General features: G+C 53.5%; 1 protein-coding gene across 1 annotated transcript; it reads right to left on the reverse strand.

Annotated features, from left to right (window-relative positions):
* Positions 1–219: 219 nt before the first annotated feature.
* LOC144247815 (serine/threonine-protein kinase pim-1-like) lies at positions 220–11,909 on the reverse strand. Its single transcript, XM_085564043.1, has 6 exons — positions 11,735–11,909; positions 2,425–2,531; positions 2,052–2,102; positions 1,481–1,847; positions 627–806; positions 220–369 (listed from the first exon to the last, which is right to left on the reverse strand). The coding sequence occupies exons 1-6, from the start codon at positions 11,907–11,909 to the stop codon at positions 263–265; spliced, it is 987 nt and encodes a 328-aa protein (XP_085420169.1). The 3' UTR covers positions 220–262.
* Positions 11,910–20,939: the final 9,030 nt, after the last annotated feature.

Raw genomic sequence — 20,939 nt, forward strand, 5'->3', positions numbered from 1 at the left:
CAGGCTGTCAGGGCTCTGCCCAGGGCCCCAGCTGTCAGGCAACTGGGACAAGCAAAACCACCTTGGATGGCAGCCACCAGTGCTGGGCAGAGCAGCTCAGCTCCAGCACAAGGGCTGCGTGTTCCCACCCAACAACCCCAGTGCATTGATATAGGCAAGGAAAAAAGTCTGGGTTTCCTTGATTCTGATTGCCAGGGCATGTGTGGAGCTGTAACTTACCAGGGCCCTGCAGCAAAGTGTGCATGAGGCTCTCTCCCTTCATCTATGACAGGTGACTATCCTGTATCCAAGGTTCACAGAACAGGTCTTCTAAGGAAGGTCTGTCCAAGAAGTGCATGGATAAACACCACCTGATAAGTTCTTGGCACTCTGGGCAGAGAAACCAGAAACCACCAGTCAGCTAGAGAAGGCTCCTGTCTGCTTTGCCCCACTCTTCCCGTGCCCAGGCCATGCTGCTTTTGTGCTCCCAGCTGGGCCTAAACTTTCCCATCAATTCCCTGTTGTGGAGGAGAGCAGGAGAGCAGGACATGTGCCACCTCCTCAGCGGCTGCCAGAGCGAGATGCTCATGAGCCCGCTGCTGTCTCCCAGCACTGGTATTCCCCCGTGGCCAGAGATGAGGATCCACCTGGAGAGAGCCGCTGTGGCAGCGAGAGCTGATGGTCCCAGCTGATCTTCCGGCCCCTCCTGAAAGGGTGCTGCCCGCAGACCATCTGGTGCAGCAGGATGCCCAGGGACCAGATCGTTGCTGCCTCGCCATGGTACCAGCCCAAGCGGTTCCATTCCGGGGGGCTGTATGACAGTGTTCCTGTGGAATACAGATGGAGTTCATCAGGGGGATGCTGCTGCTTCCAGAGCTTGGCCCCAGCATCCCTGGGCATGCAGGGGCTGCCCCAGTGACACACGGAGTGACTGCTGCACTCTCGCCAGCACCTGGGATTGTGTACAAACTCAGGGCTGGACAAGAAGCCACTGGTGTTGGAAGAGGGCAGCAGAAGCCCCAGCAAGGCCTGACCATGACATGTAAAGCAAAAACCCATTCAGGGCTGGGGGAAAAAACAGGTCCTTATCCTCCCTGCCTGCAGTGCCCCAAAAATATTATGAAGCCAATATTTTATGTTTTCATAAAATATTATGAAAACAAGGTGAATGGAGCAGTTCAAGCCCTTCCTCTCGCCTGCACACCAAACTGGCTGGTGCACTGGTCCTGGCCCCCTCCTCTGCTACCCCCACCCACGGGTGCTTTTGTCAGGCTGCCTGCTGCTGCTCCAACCCCAGCCCCAGGCAGAGTGGTGGGCAAAGGCCGCCAGCAGGGCTGGAAGATGCCTCCCCACCCAGCCCCACTCAAAAGCAGCTCAGGTAAAGACTCAGTACCCTGACTGGCAGCAAAAGGGAGAATCCTCGCTGCCACACCCAGCTTGGCCTGTGAGATGTTGGGCCATGAGATGGTGGGACCGGGAGCACACCCCTGCCCGGGCTCACCTGCAAAGTCAGTGTAGGCTGTGTCCTGCAGGTAGGTGCCACAGCCAAAGTCGATCAATTTTGCCTGGCCAGTGGCCAGGTCAACCAGGATGTTCTCTGGTTTTATGTCGCGGTGCAGGACCCCGCGGCTGGTGCAGTGCCGCACGGCCTCCAGCACCTGGCGGAACAGCTCCCGTGCCACCTCTTCAGACAGGAACCTCCGTGCCCGAATGAAATGCAGGAGGTCCTGAGACTGCTCCGGCCGCTCCAGCACCATCACGATGCTGTTGGGGAGCTCAAACCACTCCAGCAGCTGGACCACACCAGGGAAGCCGGTGGACACCTTGTCCAGCAGGACGATCTCCAGGGGTGCGCTGGTGCCGTCGGGCTGCGGGAGGACCACGGTGCCACCAGTGGGACTGATGTCGTGCCAGGGCAGGGGAACCCCTCAGCCAGCCCGGGATGCTCTGCGCCCTGCGCTGGCCCCACGCCCGCTCCCCATCGAGGCGTCCTGGTGGCTTCCCCCATGCCGGGCCTCGCCTCATCCCCGCCCGGCACGGCCCGGCTGTTCCCGCTGGCCCCGCTCACTCACCAGCTCGCCCCAGCGCCGGACGCGGTTCCGTGGCACCCTTTTGATGGCCACCTGCAAGCCAAAGGCAGCAGCGGGCTGAGCTCGCCGCCCGCCCTGCCGAGCCCCATCCTCCTGCCTCCTTCTCCTCCTCCTCCGCCTCCTACTCCTCCTCCTCCTTCTCTTCCTCCTCCATCCGCCTCCTCCTGTCCCTCCTTCCTCCTCCTCCTCCTCCCTCCTTCCTCCTTCCTCCTCCTCCTTCTCTTCCTTCTCCATCCTCCTCCTCCTTCTCTTCCTTCTCCATCCTCCTCCTCCTCTCCCCATTCCTCCTCCTCCTTCTCCTTCCTCCTCCTCCTCCTCCTCCTCCTCCATGCCCGCCGCCGGCCCCGCCGCTCACCGGGGCGCCGTCCGAGAGCCGCGTGGCTGCGAACACTCTGCCGAAGCCGCCGCGCCCCAGCAGCGAACCCACTCGGTACCGCTCCTGCAGGGCCTCCTGCGCCTTCCCTGCGGGCGGGACGCGGCTGTCAGCGCTCGGCCCGGGGCCAGGAGCGGCCCCCGAGCGCCCCCCGAGCGCCTCGGGCCGGCCATCCCCAGGCCTTCGGTCTCGGCAACGGGACACGGGAGGCTCGGGGCCGGCGGCCGCGCTGCCGAGCGGCGGAGCTCGGGCCGGGGAAGCCGCAGCGGGGGCGGCGGGAGCGGCCGTGCCGCGTGTGTCCTCCGCGGGGCCCGGGAGGCGCCGGCGCCGGGGCCGGACCCTGCGGCGGGGCCGGGGCCGGGCTCGGGCCAGGCGGAGCCAAAGGGCGGCGATGCCGGCCCAGCCCCAGGCACTGATGCCCGCCCGGCAGCGCCACCGCCAGCACGGCCAGAGCCGGGCGGAGGCGAGACCGCGGCGGGGCGGGCGGGGCCGGGGACGGGGCAGCCCCGCCCGGGGCCGGGGCCGGGGCCGGGCCGGGGGCATGGCCCGGCCCGGCATGGGGAGAAGGAGGCGGGGAGAGGAGAGGGACACCGGCTAAGGACACCGAGGGGAAGGTGTCCGACAGCGGGGGAGGGAGAAGAGAACGAGAAAGAAGAGAAAAACTGCTTTTGCTGCCGCTGCTGCCGCCGCTGCTGCCGCCGCCGCCGCTGCTGCCTCTGCAACTGAAGCACCGAGGCCGTTTGTCCGCGTGTCCGTTCCCCGCTCGCCCCACGAGCCCCACGGCCGAGCCCCGCGCGCCCCGGGGACAGCCCCTTCGTCTGTCCAGACACGGGAACTTTGCAGTGTGGAGCCCAGATCCAGAGTCCTGACTCCTGCACACTGGCAGAGGAATCCCCTCTGCTGTGTCGCTGCTGTGCATTGTCCTTGCTGAGGCTCAAACACCCTTGGGGCACATTCCCTTGCTGTAGGATTCCTACCTGACCCAAGCACTGCACCTGTGTCTGCAGCGTTGCTTTCCAGTAAAAACAGGGGAAGGAAAACTGCGTGTAGCTCATGGTATTTTACAGTGTTTATAACTTTCTAAGTGACCCATCTTAGAGGTGAGATCCATTTGGAATTCATGGCATGGAGAAGTCGTGCAACATGGCAAAGGAAAGCATAGAAATAAAGAGGAAAACATCTTAGATACTTTCTTTCATTTTCATTGCACTTCTGCAAAGCTGCTCCACTTCTCCAGGAATCTTCTCCTGTCTGCTCTTGTCAAGAACCTCTCATGGAGAACAAGGTCGAGCATCTATCCCAAAATTTGCCACCTGCTGCAGCTTCTCTTGGCTTTCCACACTGCACTGTGTGTGCAGCGCGACTTTTGCAGCAAAGCAGGCCAAATGTTTGGAGAACTTTACATGTCCTTTCTTTTCCTGGGGGGCTGGGGAGTTGTGCCACTGGTGAAGTGGCACAACTGTGACTGTTTGTCCTGGTTTAGGGCAAATTTTGTGAGGAAACCTCCAAAAGGAGTCCGTCTACAAATCAAGTTCAAGCGGCCCCTCTCTCTACTATTTCAGGAGAAGACTTCCCTGGAGAAAAGTGGAAAAAATCAGTTTATTTAACAAGTATAGTGTTCACAAGCATGAATAATATGAAATAAACCCCCTCAGAGTTCTGAAGAGATGGCAATTCAGAAAGTCCTTTTTGTGGGTTGTAGTTGGCTCACTCGGTCTCTTCTCAGTCTCTCTGGCACTGGAATGCAGCTTCCCAGACCTCAGTGGGCCACAGGTGTGAGCTGCTGGTGTTTTTCTGGGTTTTCAGTCCAGAGCAGGTTTAAACAGTTCCAAGAAAAAGGAAAGTCTGTGATGGTTATTAAATTGTTCAAATGTTCAACTCCTGTTTGTTGGCAAGAAACCTTTCTGTGCCTCTGAGTGTCACCATCCCTGAGCCCAAAGGACACAAACCTGATGAGTTGTGGTTTCCACTGCAGGGGCACTTGGGACCTTGGCTCTGCACAGGAGAGCTCTTCATCCACTTTCTCTCTTTTCCCCCCTCTGGGCATGGAGGGAGCTTCTGACTTCAGCACGTGACTCGTGTGTGGAAAGAGCAAATTTGGGCAGAATCGGGGCAGGGAGGGTTTGGGGGGACCTTGGGATCTGTGCTGGGCACAGAAAGCGTTTTCCATTGCTCTGAGACTGACTACTGTGCAAAGTGGATTTAATAGCCAGCAGAGGAATGACTTCTGCATTTGATGGAGCTGTGCCTTCCCTTGGCTTTGTTGGCTGACAAGAATTGAACATCCCTCTGTGTCTCAGGCAGCTCTTACTCCAAGGAAAGCAGGTGGGGGTTGGAGCCAAGGAGCTGAAACCTGCAGGTGCAGCCTGGGCTGGAGGGAGCTCAGATTTGCACAAGGCTGCTCTGAGTGCCAGGGCTTGGATGGGGGAAATGGTGGGGTGGGGGTAGGGACAGAGTCTGATGGATTGTCAGCCATCAAATGTCTTGATTTTCATATCTATTTCAACTGCATGAGGAGGTACTTGAATTCAGTGTCAAGTGGAGATTGCACATATTCATTTATGTGGAATAAAAAGATGAAACAGGACCTAACAAATCTTTTCTGTGTCTTTATAAAAATAAAGCATTCACTTTGAATACACTACTAAAGCCTGCCTAATTAATCACAAAAGATTTAAAAACTTAAATCAAATTATTCCCAGAGGCTTGGCTTGTTCAAGTATTCTGAATGTTAATGAGCTTTGGGGCACTATTTCTCCAGTGAATCTAACTCAGAGTACACAAATTATTGTAATTCCTTTTAAATGTCTCCTTGAGAGAGTTGCTTGGGGGATGAGGGTCAGGGCTTGTGTGTCCTGCTTGGCACAGTCCAGGCAGGGCTTTCACAGCCCCATCCCACACTCCATTTCCCAGCTGGAGCTGCTGGTGCCTCTGAGTTCTGCTGCCCCAGCCGCAGGGAGGACTTGGGGTCATTTGGTCACTCAGGAGCTGGGCTGGGAGCTCCAGAGGTGGCTGTGGAGCATTGCCTGTGCTGTGCCAGGGACTGGCAGACACTGCTGGGCTGGGATAGAGGCTCTGGGGGGATTGGGGTTCCAGGGCAGGGCAGTGCTGGGGCTCCAGGGCAGGGCAAGGCTGGACCTGCCCCTTGCTCCCCCACACACAAAATGTTCCCAGCCAACAATCTCCTCCAGTCTTTCACACCAGGCAATGTTGGAGGTGTAATCCCAATTCTGGACATAGGCACCTGGATAAGAAGAGTTCTGTTCCATAGGAAGCAAAGCACAGAGCCCCAGTGTTTGGAAGGCAGATGAGAGCCTCACAAGGCCAAGGTCAGCCAGACTTGTCAGGAATGGCAGATTGTCTGCAGGCAGCCTCTGGATATAGGGAATTTTGGAGACAGAATCCAAATTTTGGCCATGGGCACCTGGAGAAGCAGGACAGTGTTGCAATGCGGGCAGCCTCTCTTGCCGCGATACCCCGAGCAGTGGCGTGCTGGGGGGTGAGAGGGAAGAGAACGGGCGGCTGCTCCCCCTGTGAAGCTCTGCAGTCCCACTTGGCGTGGGGAGGCAACACGGGACTTGGGGGTGAACAGGATGGTTTCATTCAGTGAGCCCCAAGACCCTCTGGGGAGGGCGAACAAAGGTTTTATACCAGAACTCAAGAGGCGGGGTATAGGAACAGCAACCACTGAGGGTACGCCTGGGGAAGAGTCTAAGGAGGGACTAACAGAGCACAAACCTATCAGGGGAAACAGGGGAGAGGAGTAACACAAAGTAACCAAAAGGGTGTTGAGCCTCACTAAATAGACAGGGAATGCTCTGGAAGCAGGGGAGGAGGCTACGAGGAGTGACAGGGAATGTTCTGGGGAAAGGGGCAGGGAAAGGGAGGATTGACAACTTGGAGAGGAGGGGGGTAGGGAAGAGCTTGGGAAGATTGAAAACTGGGGAAGGGAGGAGATTAGGGGTTGGGGGTTGAACATACACAGAACAAATATCAAACTAAAGAAAAACACACAACAGGACAATTCTTTCCCATAGGAAGGAAAGCATGGAGCCTTCCCCAGTGTTTTGGGGACAGATGAGAGGTGACCCTCATGAAACCACTTCCAACCAGACTTGTCCTGGCAATATTCCTATGGGAACAATCCCTGGATAAAAGGACATTTGGACGTAAAATCCCAGTTCTGGCCATGGGCACTTGGAGGAGAAGGAGAGTTCTTTTCCACTGAAAGGAAAGCAGGGAGCCCCAGTGTTTCCTGTCCCAGTGAGCCCCAGTAGCAGAGAAGAGACCTTTAACATGCCAAGGTCAGCTGGACCAGTCAGGCAGTCTACGGGAGGCCAAACCAGCCAGACCTGTTCTGTGTTCCTTTGGTTGCATGGGGTCCCACAGTGTTACAATAGCCCCTGGGTTCCATGAGACCTCCTAGTTTCACAATGGTTCCAATGATTCCATGAGGCCATGGAGTGTCCCAATGGTCTCCATGGTTCCCCAGGCCCCACAATGACATGTGAGTCCTCTGATCCATGAGGCCCACAATGTCACAATGGACCTTTGGACCATGGGGGTTTGCAGTGTCACAATGGTCTCCTTTGGCTCCACAGTGTCACAATGGACCACTGATGACACGAGGCCCCACAGTGTCACAATGGTCCTCTTGGTTCTGTGGGGACCCCAGGGTCACAATGGTCTCACTGGTTCCATGTAGCCTCACAGTGTCACAATGCTTTGCTGATTCCATTGAGTATCATAGTATCCCAATGGTCTCCATGATCCAATCTGTCCCCCAAGTGTCACAATGGTGTCCATTGTTCCATGGTGCCTCACAGTGTCACAATGGCCCCTTGGTCTCACAGGCCCCACAGTGTCACAATGGCTCCTTGTTTCCATGGTTCCTGTGCTGGTGCATTCCCTCCTCCCCTTCTCAGGCTGCCCTGCCAGCTGAGAAATGCTCACTGGGCCTCGGTCTTGGCCAGCAGCCCCTGGGCTCAGCTCCTCTGGAGCTCATCACAAACACTGTCTGCTCCAGGCACTGCTGCTGCCCAGCCAGCTCCTGGTTACTTTAGGAGCAGCCCTGGAACTGTTTGTGTCCCCTCAGTGGCACAACATCCCTGTTCTCACCCTGCCAAAGAAAGCTGCTGATGCCAAGTGTGGCCAGGATGAAACATGGCTGGGACTGCAGCCCCTCTCTAGGGGCCCTACAAACAGCGCTCCAAAAGGAGCCCTTGGAGCTCTCCTGGGCCAGCGACTCCCTCTGAGTGGGGCCTCTCCGAGCCAGGAACTCTCCCGTTTGCTGAATTCGGGGATCCCGAAACAACGAGGGAGCCTGGGCCGATCCCCCCACTCCTCCAGGCTCAACCCTTCCCTGCTGGGGAGATGCCAAAGCATCCTCAAGGAGCATTTCCCCGCCCTTAGGGGAATTTCTCACAGGTGCCTTGCACTGACTCTCTGTGTCTGTGTGCACACAGGAGTGCCTGTGCTGGGGAATGTGGCAGAAATGCTGCTCTCTGAGGGCTCTGAGTGCCCTGGATAGCTGAGCCTGTCAGGCCTGTAAGTGAGGTCAAGTGATGCAGCCTAAGCTAAGTTAAATGCTGCTAAGAGTTGTTTTTTGCTATAAGTTATAAGCTGAGCTAAATACTGTTAAACGATATTCCTCTGTTAAATTGAAAAGTCATAGGTTATAAGTTATGTTAAATACTGTTAATATCTGTTCTTTTGCTAAATTTTGAAGTTGAAGGTAGAAGTTAAGGTTAAGGTATAAGTTAAGTCCTGTTAAATTTGAGCTCTGTTCAGCTTTTGGCCCATATTCCTTTTATCCTTGCCCTCACTGTTCTATGTGTCCCTGTGCCACATAAAGGGACAGTTCTCTGATCATTTCAGTTTGATTGCCTGGATTTTGTTTGGATTTGTGGTTGATTTGTTTCCTAGGGGTGCCTTAAGTGTGAAGTGTTGTCCTGGGTTGTAAGATAAGCTTGTATTCCATTTGCCATCTGTTGAAGGCAAACCGGTTGGACAGGTTTTTGTTATCTCTCTCAGAGACAATGGTTTGCCCCGTAGAGGCAATGGTTTGTTTATACACCATTGACTGATTCAATGCAGGGCTGGTAAATGTAACACCGTGAGGGGTCCCACCCAGAGGGGGGAAGCCAAGCACTCTATTGTTGTTTAAAGGGGTAGCTTTTTGGGGAGAGGAGGCAGCTCTCTGGGCGGGACTCCGAGAGAAGCAGCTCGCTCTCTCTCTTCGCGGGATTCCCAGAGAAGCAGCTCGCTCTCTCTCTCTTTTCGGCGGCACTCGCAGCGAAGCAGCCGGCGCGCGCTGAGGCGACGGCAGCGGAGCTCAGAGGCAACCCCGGCGCAGAGGAAGACCGGCCCCACTGCCACCAGATCTTCAGAGGAAAACTGTACCCTTCTAAAGATCACCACTTCAGCTGCAACTCATCAACCATTGCAAGGGGAGCAATTGTCCCAGCAGAACTACTGGCACCCCGACTCCTCAGGTTCTGGACTTTTTTCACTGGTTTTGTTTGTACCGATTGCATTTGCCTTTTTAAATTGTTGTCTAGTTTTCTCCTAGTAAAGAATTGTTACTCCCATTCCCACATCTTTGCCTGAGAGCCTTTTAATTTAAAGATCCTGGTAATTCAGAGGGAGGGGGGTTTGCCGTTCTCCATTGCACAGGAGGCTTTGCCCTCTTCCACAGACTCCTGTCTTGTCGAACCAAGACAAGTGTTCAGTCAGGAGCAGAGTGACTCTTGCCAAGGAACTTTGTGGTGCTGTCGCTTAATATTAAATCTGGTTTTTGCTGCTCCCTTGCCGGGGACTTTTCAGCGCTCTCAAGCCCTCGTTGGTAACAGGGTGAAGGAGCCCTGGCCAAGGCTCTGGCCCTGGGGGACACAGGGACAATGCCAGGGGGTCCCTGTCCCCCCGTCCCACCCCCCACAGCCCCAGCCCCCGTCCCTGTGTCGGGCTATGGGGTTGATCTCGTGGAACATCCTCTGGGGGAGGCTGCGGCGACGGGGGCGGGGGGACCCGGGGGGACTGGGGACCCCCCTATGCATGAGCAGTGTTGGACTTCTCTGGGGGAAACTGGGGCAGAGTGACCTCCTCAGTGAAATCACACAGCCCCTGGGATGTCACAGAGCCCCAGCGATGTCACACAGCCCCTGGGATGTCACAAAGCCCCTGCGATGTCACACAGCTCCTGTGATGTCACACAGCCCCCGTAATGTCACAGGACCCCTGGGATGTCACACTGGCCCTGTGATGTCACACAGCCCCAGTGATGTCACACAGCCAACTGTGAAGTCACACAGCCCTTGCGATGTCACACAGCCCCAGTGATGTCACACAGCCCCTGCGATGTCACACAGCCCACTCTGAGATGTAACAGGCCACCTGGGATTTCATACAGCTGCTCTGTGATGTCACAGCCTGCTCTTTGAGGTCCCAGTCTGCTCTGTGATGTCACAAAATCTGCCCTGTGGCGTCACAGCCCAGCCTGTGATGTCACAGTCTCCCTTTAATGTCACAGCCTGCGCTGTGATTTCACAGTCAGCTCTGTGATGGCACAACCCACTCTCTATTGTCTCAGCCTTCTCTGTGACATCACACAGCTGCTCTGTGATGTCACAGAGGCCTTATCTATGATGGCAGAGTCTTCTATGTAGCCTCACATCCCATTCTGTGATGACACACAGCCAGCCTGAAATGTCATAGACAGCTTTGTGACATCAGAACCTCTTCTGTGATGTCCAACCTCCTCTGTGATGTCACAGCCTGCTCTGTGATGGCAAAACCCACTTATCATGTCACACAGCACCTCTTGGCCTCACAGACCCATCCTGTCATGTCACAACACCTTCAGTGATGTAACACAGCCACCCTATAATGTCACAGCACACTCTATGACCTCACAGCTTGCTCTGTGATGTCATACAGACATCCTGTGATGTCACAGCCTGCTCTGTGATGTCACATAATCACAGAAACCAGAATTACTGGGTTGGAAGAGACCTTTAAGGTCATCAAATCCAACCCATGCCCTAATACCACTTCAGCTGAACCATGGCACTGAGTGCCACATCCAGTCTTTTTTTAAACATATCCAAGGATGCTGACTCCATCACCTCCCTGGACAGACAATTCCAGTACTTTATCACCCTTTCCATAAAAAACATTTTTCCTAATATCCAATCTAAATTTCCCTTGGTACAGCATAAGACTGTGTCCTCTGGTTCTGTCAGCTGCTGTGAGGAGAAAGAGACCAACCCCCACCTGACTGCAACCACCTTTCAGGGAGTGTAGAGAGTGGTAAGGTCACCTCTGAGCCTCCTCTTCTCCGGGCTAAACAACCCCAGCTCCAACACTTGTTCCTCACAGGACTTGTGTTCCAAGCACATCACCAGCCTTGCTGCCCTTCTCTGGACATGCTCCAGGTCCTCCATGACCTTCCCAAACTGGGTGGCCCAGAACTGGACACAGCACTTGAGGTGCTGCCCAACCAGGGCAAGTACAGGGGAAGAATCACTGCTCTGCTCCTGCTGGCCAAACCATTCCTGATCCAGGCCAGGAGCCATTGGCCTTCTGGGCCACCAGGGCACACTGCTGGCTCATGTTCAACCGGGCTTTCGACCAGTGCCCCCAGGTCCCTTTCTGCCTGGGCACTGACCAGCCACACCATCCCCAGCCTGTAATGTTGCAGGGGGTGTTTGTGGTCAAAATGCAGGGATGGGCACTTGGATTTACTAAGCTTCATCTTATTGGACTCTGCCCATCCCTCCAACTCTTCCAAGTCTCCCTGCAGAGCCCTCCTACCTTCCAACAGATGGACACACGCTCCCAGCTTAGTGTCATCTGCAGATTTACTAATGAAAGGCTCAATCCCCTCATCCATGTGGTCAATAAAAACATTGAACAGAGCTGGCCCAGCGCAGGGCCCTGAGGGACACCACTGGTGACTGTCCCCAGCTGGATGCAGCACCGCTCACCACCACTCTCTGGGCCGGCCATGCAGCCAGTTCTGAGCCCAGCACAGAGTGCTCCTGTCCCAGCCGTGGGCTGCAGCTTTTCCAGGAGTGTGCTGTGGGAGACAGTGCCAAAGGCCTTGCTGGAGTCCAAATAGACACATCCACAGCCTGTCCCACATCCACCAGGAGGGTCACCTGGTCATGAAAGGAGACCAGGTTGGTCAAACACGACATACCCCTCCTAAACCCCTGCTGGCTGGGTCTGACACCCTGGCCATCCTGTAAGTGCTGTGTGGTGACACTCAGTGTAAACTGCTCCATGACCTTACCGGGTACTGAGGTCAGGCTGACTGGCCTGTAATTACCAGGATCCTCCTTCTCACCCTTGCTGTGAATGGGCATCACATTGGGCAGCTTCCAGTCATCTGGAACCTCCCCAGTGAGCCAGGACTGCTGGAAAATGATGGAGAGCAGCTTGGCAAGCTCATCTGACAGCTCCCTCATCGCCCTGGGGTGGATCCCATCTGGTCCCATGGATTTATGAACATCCAAGCAGCTCAGCAGTTCTCTGACTGCCTCCCCCTGGATAACAGTGGCCCACTCTGCTCCCTGACACCATCTACCAGCCCAGGAGGACAGTTGTCCTGAAGGCAAATCGTCTTCTCACTAAAGACTGAGGCAAAGATGGCGTTAAGCACCTCTGCCTTCTCTCCATCTGCAGTTATTAAATTCCCTTCCACATCTAATAAATAACAAAGGTTGACCTTACCCTTCCTTTTACCATTAATATATTCATAAAAACATTTTTTATTAGCCTTTACTGAAGTTGCCATTTTAAGGTCAAACTGAGCTTCGGCCTCCCTAATTTCTTTCCTACATGCCCTAGCAGACCCATTAAACACTTCCTGAGGGACCTGACCCTCCTTCCAAAGATGATACATCCTCTTTTTATTCCTGAGTTCCTCCAAAACCTCCTTCACCATCCAGGCTAGACGTTTGCCTCGTCGACTCATCTTTCAGCACACAGGGACAGTCTGTTCCTGTGCCCTTCATATCTCTATTTTGAAACATGCCCACATTTCCTGAACTCCTCTGTTTTTAAGGGCTGCTTCCCAAGGAACTGTCTGAATAAGTCTCCTAAATAGGCCAAAGTCTGCCCTCTGGAAATCCAATGTAAAAGTCTTATTAGTGTTCCTCCTGACTTCACCAAATATTGAGAATTTCCAACCACCACATCTCTCACCATCCAATCCCTATTTGCAAACATCAGATCTAACACAGATCTCCCCTTGTAGGCTCACCCACCTGCTGTGACAAAAAATTGTCTTCCACCAACCCTAAAAATTTCCTGGACTGCCTCTTTTCAGCTCTATTAAGTTTCCAGCAGATGTCCACCAGGTTGAAATCACCAAAAGAACAAGTGCTGATGATCCAGAAACATTCCCTAGTTGCTTACAGAATGAGTTTTCCACATCTTCTTCCTGGGTGGGTGGACGATAACACACTCCCAGTAGGATGTCAGCCTTGTTGGCCTTCTCCCTAATTCTCACCCATAGACATTCAATTTCATCATCATTAGGTTCAACACCCATAGCAACAAAACCCTCCCTAATATAAAGGGCCACTGCTCCACCTCCTCTCCCTTTCCTGTCTCTCCTGAAGAGCTTGCAGCCATCTAATGCAGCACTCCAGCCACGTGAGCCATCCCTCCCTGTTTCTGTGATGGCAATTCCATCACAGCTCTGCTGTTGCACCATGGCCTCCAGCTCTTCTTGTTTGTGACCCATGCTGTGTGCACCTCAGCTGGGCTGCTGATTTCACCCCTCACTCAGGCTTACCACCCTTGGGCCTGCTTTCAGACAAACCAGCTACATCTCCCTCCCCCTTCAGACCTAGTTTAAAGCCCTCTCAACAAGTTCTGCCAATTCATGAGCTAAAATTCTTCTGCCCTTACCAGAAAGATGGAGCCCATCTGGTCCCAGCAGGCCAGGTGCTGTAAAAGTCACCCCCTGATTAAAGAATCTGAAATTTTGCCAATGACACCAACCCGTGGGCCACTTGTTGATAATGTGAGCTCTCCTATTGCTTTCACCATTTTTCTCAGACTCAAAAGGGACTGAGGAAAAGAATGTCTGTGCCCCTGTCCTATTAACCACCTGACCCAATGCCCTAAAGTCCCTTTCCATTGCCCTGACACTCCTCTTTTCAATCTCATCACTGCCAGCCTGGGGTATCAGCAGTGGGTAATAATCAGAGGGCTGAATCAGCCCAGGCAGTCTCTCAGGGATATCCCGTACCCGGGCCCCAGGGAGGCAGCAGACCTCTCTGTGGGATGGCTCTGGTTGACATATGGGGCCCCCTGTTCCCCTCAGAAGGGAGTCACCTACCGTGATTGCCCTTCTTTCCTTTTTGATGTTAGAGATTGTCCTGGTTTAGGGCAATTTTGGGAGAAAACCTCCGGAAGGAGCCCCCGGAAAGCAAATCCCCACGGTCCCTCCTCCCTGACCTGGTTCGGGAAGACTGTCCTCAGAGACAAGTGAATAAAACCTGTTTATTTAACAAGCAAAACACTCCCCAGCACAAAAGAAAAAATAAAAACAACAACAACAAAAAACCAACATCAAATGACAAAAACTCTTTCACCACTCTGAAGAGATGACAAATTCAGAAAGTCCACTCCTGGGAGTGGTTGCCCAGCTCTCAGTGTCTGGAGCTGGGCTGCCTGCTGCAGATCACAAAATGCAGACTCTCGGTATTTCCTAGGTCCCAGTCTGGAGCAGGAAAGAATGATGTCCAGGAAAGGGAAAGGAAAAAAACAGTCTAAAGAAAAATTTGCAGTGCTTAGCTAAACTAACTAATAAGCAAAAGCAAAGGCAAAAGCAAAAGCAGGAGCAAGAGCAGGAGCAAGAGCAAGCAAGCAACAAAGCAAGCAAGCAAAGCAAGCAAGCCCTCACCTCTCCTAGACAACAGACCATGGGGGGAGGTGAGCCGGCTGATAACAAGACAAAACAAACCTTCACTTTCAGAGTCAGTTCTGAAAGCACAGAACATAATATCAAACATAAACAGAACACACGACTGGGGATACAAGCACCTTGATGTCACCCTAGGACAGAGGTGGTGATCTGTCTCACAGATGAATCATAATTGGGAGGCTCACTGGGCAGATAATTTTCTTCTAAACCATCTGGCTGACTCTCCAGATCCAGGGGATCATACCTAATCTGAAGTGGCACCTGGCTTGGCACAGGGGGTTGGGAGGAATTTTTATGATTGCCTCCTCGAGTAGGTACCCACTGCCACTCCCATCATTGACCAGGTATCCTTGTAAAGCCTGACAGTGGGAGGCATGGGAGACAGCAGGAACCAAGGAGAGCATTGCTGCCCTGCCAGACCTCAAGGAACCAAGGATCCACAGTGACACTGCAGGGCCTTGGGGGACCACGGTGACATTGTGACACTGCAGGGCCGAAGGATCCGAGGGACTTTGTGACACCAAGGGGTCCCATGGAACCAAAGGGACATTGGGACACTGAGAAGCCTCATGGAATCATGGAGACCATTGGGACACTCTGGGGCCTCATGGAACTGTGGTGACACCAAGTTGGCTGGGAGTGTTGATCTGCTGGAGGGTAGGAGGGACAGGGACCTGGACAGACTGGATCCAGGGCCCAAATCCAACAAGGTGAGGTTTAACAAGTCCAAGTGCCGGGTCCTGCACTTTGGCCACAACAAACCTGCAGCGCTACAGGCTGGGGACAGAGTGGCTGGACAGCAGCCAGGCAGAAAGGGACCTGCAGGGACAGAGGGACAGCAGGCTGGACATGAGCCAGCAGAGTGCCCAGGTGGCCAAGAAGGCCAATGGCTCCTGGCCTGGATCAGGAATGGTGTGGCCAGCAGGAGCAGGGCAGTGATTCTTCCCCTGTGCTGGGCACTGGTTGAGCAGCACCTCAAGTGCTGTGTCCAGTTCCAGAGGCCTGGAAGCCGAGGCGCCTCCAGCTTTGGCTGCTGCCGGGCCATGCAAGGGCAGGGCCTGGGGGAAGAGCTGCTGCCACACAGCCCCGCCGAGGGCTGAGCCCGGCTGAGCCCGGCACAGCAATCACCTCCTGTGCCTGTGTCCGTGCCTGGCATCGCCTTCCTTCCTGCAGCAGGGGCTGGCACCGATGAGCGACTGCTTCCTTCAGGAAATGCTGCTTTCCACAGAACAGGGACAGTGAGAACATACCTGCAGGAGGCTCCAAGGGCTTCACAACTTTATGCAGCCAAGCGAATGGAGAAGGCTTCGCAGCAACCTCATCTAGACTGGAGCACAGATGAGAACATTTTCTGTGGTGTGCTGGGATCCCCCTCTGCCTCAGGGAACCGGGCACTGCAAGGCAGCTGGGAAAGGCCGTGGGAGCCAGATGAGAATGGACATGGCCAAAGCTGCACAGGGGCCTGGGGAGCTCTGGGCTGTGGCTCCTGGTGTCACCTGTGGCTCCTGAACACTCTCACATTCTATCCCTGCCTTGTGCAACATCCCTGGAGGGGAGGCTGGAGCAGCCCAGGGCCCTGGGGGATCTCTCACTGCCACAGCTGAAACTCTTTCAAAAGCACTGGGGAAAACTGCAGCAGGCAGTGCCACAACTATCCCTCTGGCCCTCTGGCTCTCCTGCTTTTGTCACTCCCATCCTACATTCTTCCATCTCTCCATCCCACTTTCCTCTGGGATAAATCCCCAGCCCAAGGGCTCATACCCAGGCCCTCTCAGGACACACTGGAGCCTTGCTCTCCCCCTCTGAATATCCCCCACCATGGGCACCCCGTGCAGTCACTCCCAGGTTTCGGGATGTGTCTCCCATAGAGGGACCCCAGCAGGACTGCTCAGTACCCTGAGTGCCCTGAGCATAACAATTCCTCTGGGCTGTGCCAGCCTTGTCCGGGCTGTGCCCGCACTGCCAAGCAGCAGAGAAGGCAGCTCAAGGCTCAGCAGGGCTCAGGCCCAGAGGCACAGCAATTACCTCCTGTGACTGTGCCTGGCAGCACCTCCCTTCCTGCAGCAGAGGCTGCCAATGAACCACTGCTTCCTCTGGGAAGCTCAGCCTTCAGCACAGCCTCTCCTTCCATCTCTGGGGAAAGGAAAAGGGACAGCTGGATCAGGTGGGGCTGTTCCCCATTGGGAAGGTGGCATCTTCAGGAGGCAGTGAATGTCAAAGTAATGGTTAAGAATTAGGAAATCTCTAAAAACTATTTGGGTGGCCATGGCTCATAGTTCTCCAAACAGGTGCCCTTTCTGATCAACCCAGAGAATGGGAAATTGCAGGGTATCTCATCCCCTTGGTGCCATTTGGGCTCCATTTCAGGTGATAGAAAATGCCTTCCTGCAGAGGCTGGGGAGAAGCTGCAGCCAGCCCAGGCTGGGAAACAGCCCTGCAGGCCGTGAGAGCAGCACTGGGGCAGCGAGGCTGCCATGGATCCCTTCCCACTGTGCCAGGCAGGGCCTGTCCAGATGTGCAGAAAACGTCCCTGGCTGCTGAGTCCCAGGGGAAGCCTGAGGGAAATGCACCCACCAGGGCATCTCTCCAGATCACTCAGGATTTGTTCCAGATGTTTGGATTTTTCCAGGGACTTACTCCCTCCTGTAGGTTTGTTCTTTCTTCTCAGGGGACTTTAAGAGAAATATTTCTATTTTCCAGGAATGGATCCCACAAAACCAGAGCTCAGCCTGTGGGGTGAGCAAGGACACATTACTCACCCCTGCAATGGGAGCTGGACTTGTTTGCAGCATCCAGCCATGGAGTAGTAAAAATCCTCCCTGCAGCCCCACCTGTAATGACCAGGAGCACAAAGCAGGGAGAAATTGATAGATTTTAATTAAGGCTGAAAGTAGCTGGATTGGGCTTTGTTGACTTTTTTTTCTTTTTTTAATCACATAGAGGTGATCAGCAACTAAAGCTACTTGACCTTTGCCAAATACAGAGGACAAGGAAACAATCTCTGTAGTTTTTAATACCTAGCTATGCATTCCATTTTCAAACTAGTCACTATCATGTTATTGCACAAGTTTCTGTATAGCTTTAATGTCATCCCTATGGTCTGTACTCAGGAGTCAAGAAGTTTGCTGAAAAAGATTTTGCCACGTCCCTGCCCCAGACCCCTGTCCTCAGCCCCGGCTAGCTCTGCTGCAGGGTGAGTAGGGCGAGTGGAAGCACCCTCCGCTGTACCCGGCGGGGCTTTGGAGAGTGCTTTGTGGGTCCTGAGGTCGCTGCTGATTCCCCCGGCGAGGAAATGAGGAGAGGCACTTGTTGGGGGCATGTTTATGGAGGTCCTGGGGATCCAACAGCATCGGAGGGGGCCAGCCAACAAGAGCTACTGAGGGGTGCTGGCAACATGTTCCATAGGGAGAGGGAGGGGGGCCGATCAGCCAGTGGGGAACAGACAGGAGTGACTCTTGTGGGGATTGACATCTGGGGGATCCAGTGAGGGAAAGACAGGGTAGGGGTCCCAGGACCTCATCCAATCACTCGGTGCCCTGGATGGAAGTTTCCAGAGGTAGGGGAAGGGGCACCGAGTGACAGACAAGGCACTTGGGAGAGGGCAGGGAACTGACTCGGCACCTTCCAGGGAAACCGACACTTGGGGAAAGGCGGGAAAACTCAGGGAGAAACCAATACAGTATGGGGGTATACTGGAACAAACCATGACAGAATAAAGATGTAATAAAACATATAAAACCGCAACTCCACATCTCCCTCTTTTTTTTTGTTTAAAAGGAAAGGGAAGAGAGAAGTAAAAATAACCTTTATAATACTAAAGCTAATGACAAATACAACAAAGGCTAACAAAAGTGAAAGTCCAGTTTGAACCAGGGTTTGGACCCAACCAGAGTCCCCATCCTTTGAAAAGAGACCCCAGCCAGTCTGATGATTCTTTCTTGAGATGTGTTATCATAGTCCACACGTTAGCCTGAGGCTGAGGAATAATCCATGCCTGCTGGGGTCTTACGTTGATCGTGATGGTGAGAAGGATGAGGCTCAGTGTGGGTGACATCCTGGGTTGGATCTAAACTGGGACAAAATCTGAAAAATAACTTCAAGATACACTAACAATCAGGGTAGGGGAGGTCCAGCTCAAAAGGGAACAAAGAACCAAGGGAACTGGAAAGGGAAGAGGTAGACCCAAAAAGGGAAGATTTTTTCCACCTTCTGAAGGCAGCATGTCCCACCTGAGTACTCTCCGGTTTGGCTTGGGCTTTGGGGACATACGGCCTGACAAATTTGGAGGGGACCCATCTCAGGCCTGAGGGCGTGGAGACACAAGCGTATCCTGGTCCCAGGTGACTAAGTCATAGGGCCCCTCAAGCCTCCAGGTCTCGGGATCTTTAATGAGGACCGGCAACTTTTCCCTGACCTTGCCCTGCTCGTAGTTGTTAAAGTGCTGAGTGATTGGCGGATTTAAACATTCAAAAGAGCAGTTAAGAAAGTTAATGGTAAAGAGGGCCCGCGCTAATTGAACCTGGTGGGACTCTACCTTCATTACCGGCTGTTGTTGTTTTAACATCTGTTTAAGACTCTGGTGAGTCCTCTCCACCACGGCCTGGCCTGATGGGGAATAGGCGATGCCAGTCTTGTGTTCTATTCCCCATTGCTGTAGGAAGCTGGCGAACTCCTTGGAGGTGTAACCTGGGGCATTATCTGTTTTGATTAATTTGGGACGCCCAGCATAGAGAAAGCCTGTATCAGATGTTTTTCGATATCTGAGGCTTTCTCCCCTGTGTGGGCAGAGGCAAAAACTGCCCCAGAGAAGGTGTCAACGGAGACATGGACGTACTTCATCCTCCCAAAGGAATGGATGTGAGTAATGTCCATCTGCCACACCTCACAGGACTTCAGACCCCTATGGTTGGCCCCTGCGCTCACCAATGGTAGGGGGAGCGAGTTACAGGACGGGCATGTGGCCACAATGGCCCAAGCCTGGTCTCGGGTAAGGTGGAACTGTCTTACCAGACCTGGTGAATTTTGATGGTAGAGCTGGTGGCTTATTTTAGCCTGTTGGAATTTATCAGGGAGTGGCGCCATTTGCACGGGGGCGGCAGCGAGGGAATCAGCACACCTATTGCCCTCGGCCAAGAACCCCAGCAGGTCAGTATGTGACCTGAAGTGCATCACATAGAACGGCTGCTCTCGGTGGGAGACTAACTTAGTTTTGAGAGCAACCTATTCAAGGCATCCTTGGAAACACCTTGCAGGATTGCATCCTGCGCTCTAGACACTACACCTGCTACATAAGCCGAATCGGTGACCAAATTAAAGGGTTCAGAGAACCACTCAAAAGCTCTAACGACGGCGGCCAACTCAGCTATCTGAGGGGAGCCTTCCACCTCAACAACATCTGCCTCCCACCGCTGAGTTTGAGGATCTTTCCAAGTCACCACAGACTTGTGGGACCCTCTGGATGCATCAGTAAAAACTGTTAGGGCTTTCAAGGGTTTCTTGCTCTGAATTCGCTTTGTTGATAGTGTGAATTGAATCTCTGAATTAAAAATTTTGTGGGCCGGTCTCAAAAATGAAATTTTGCCTGTGTAGCTATCTAGAGCAAATTGTAATGGTTCATTTTCCCGTAACAGCTGTTCCAACATAGCCTTTGTGAATTGGCCCGATTGTAATTTAATGGGAACGTGAATTCATTCAAAATCACATCCCGCCAACTCCCGAATCTGCGCTCTAGCCTTGCGGATTAGATCTGCCACCAGCTCTTGTGGTCGTGTCATTCTCTTGGACCGGTGGTGACTTAGGAAAACCCACTCTATGATGGAGAGTGGGTCCCTTTGGTCCTGGTTACCCTTCCCTAGGGTGTCTGTCCACTGAAAGATAACACCGTGGAGGTGTGGCAGTCTGCCCAATATGATGAATTTGAAGGGCAGACCCGGATCGTACCTGTGGGCCTGCCTGGCAGATATTGTCTCCTGAACCCTCTCTAATGTAGCCTTGGCCTCTGGGGTGAGTTCCCTGGGAGAACTAGGCTCTTCCCCCCCTTTCAATAAATCAAAAAGGGGGGCTAGGTCTTCATTGGTGATAGCTAACCAGGGTCTCACCCAGTTCAAGGATCCACACAGCTGCTGAACATCAGCTAGGGTGCGAATGTTATTTTTGATTGCCAATTTTTGCGGCACAATGGTCCGCTTGTTTATTTCCAAACCAAGGTACCTCCAAGGTGGCATCTGTTGAATTTTATCTGATCGCAGCTCGAACCCCACAGCAACCAACACATCAGTTGTCAGGTTAAGCGCGTATGTAAGTAAATCGCTGTTGGGGGCACAAATGAGTATGTCATCCATGTAATGTTGTATTATCACGCCCTCGGTGGCTGCACGCACAGGGGACAGCAATGAAGAAACGTACCACTGGCACATTGTGGTGGTGTGACAGTTTTACAAGGATTTATAAGGTTTTGGTAATTAAGTTAGAAATTAGTTGTTAGACAGGTCTTGTTGGTATGTTCCATGTGTCCCCTATTCCTCCCTAGAAAGGTTTTTCCCCACCTGCTTGCCACAAA

Source organism: Lonchura striata, chromosome 32 (genome assembly GCF_050655825.1).
Source record: "Lonchura striata isolate lonStrDom1 chromosome 32, ASM5065582v1, whole genome shotgun sequence".
In the NCBI taxonomy this organism is placed as follows: Eukaryota; Metazoa; Chordata; class Aves; order Passeriformes; family Estrildidae; genus Lonchura; species Lonchura striata.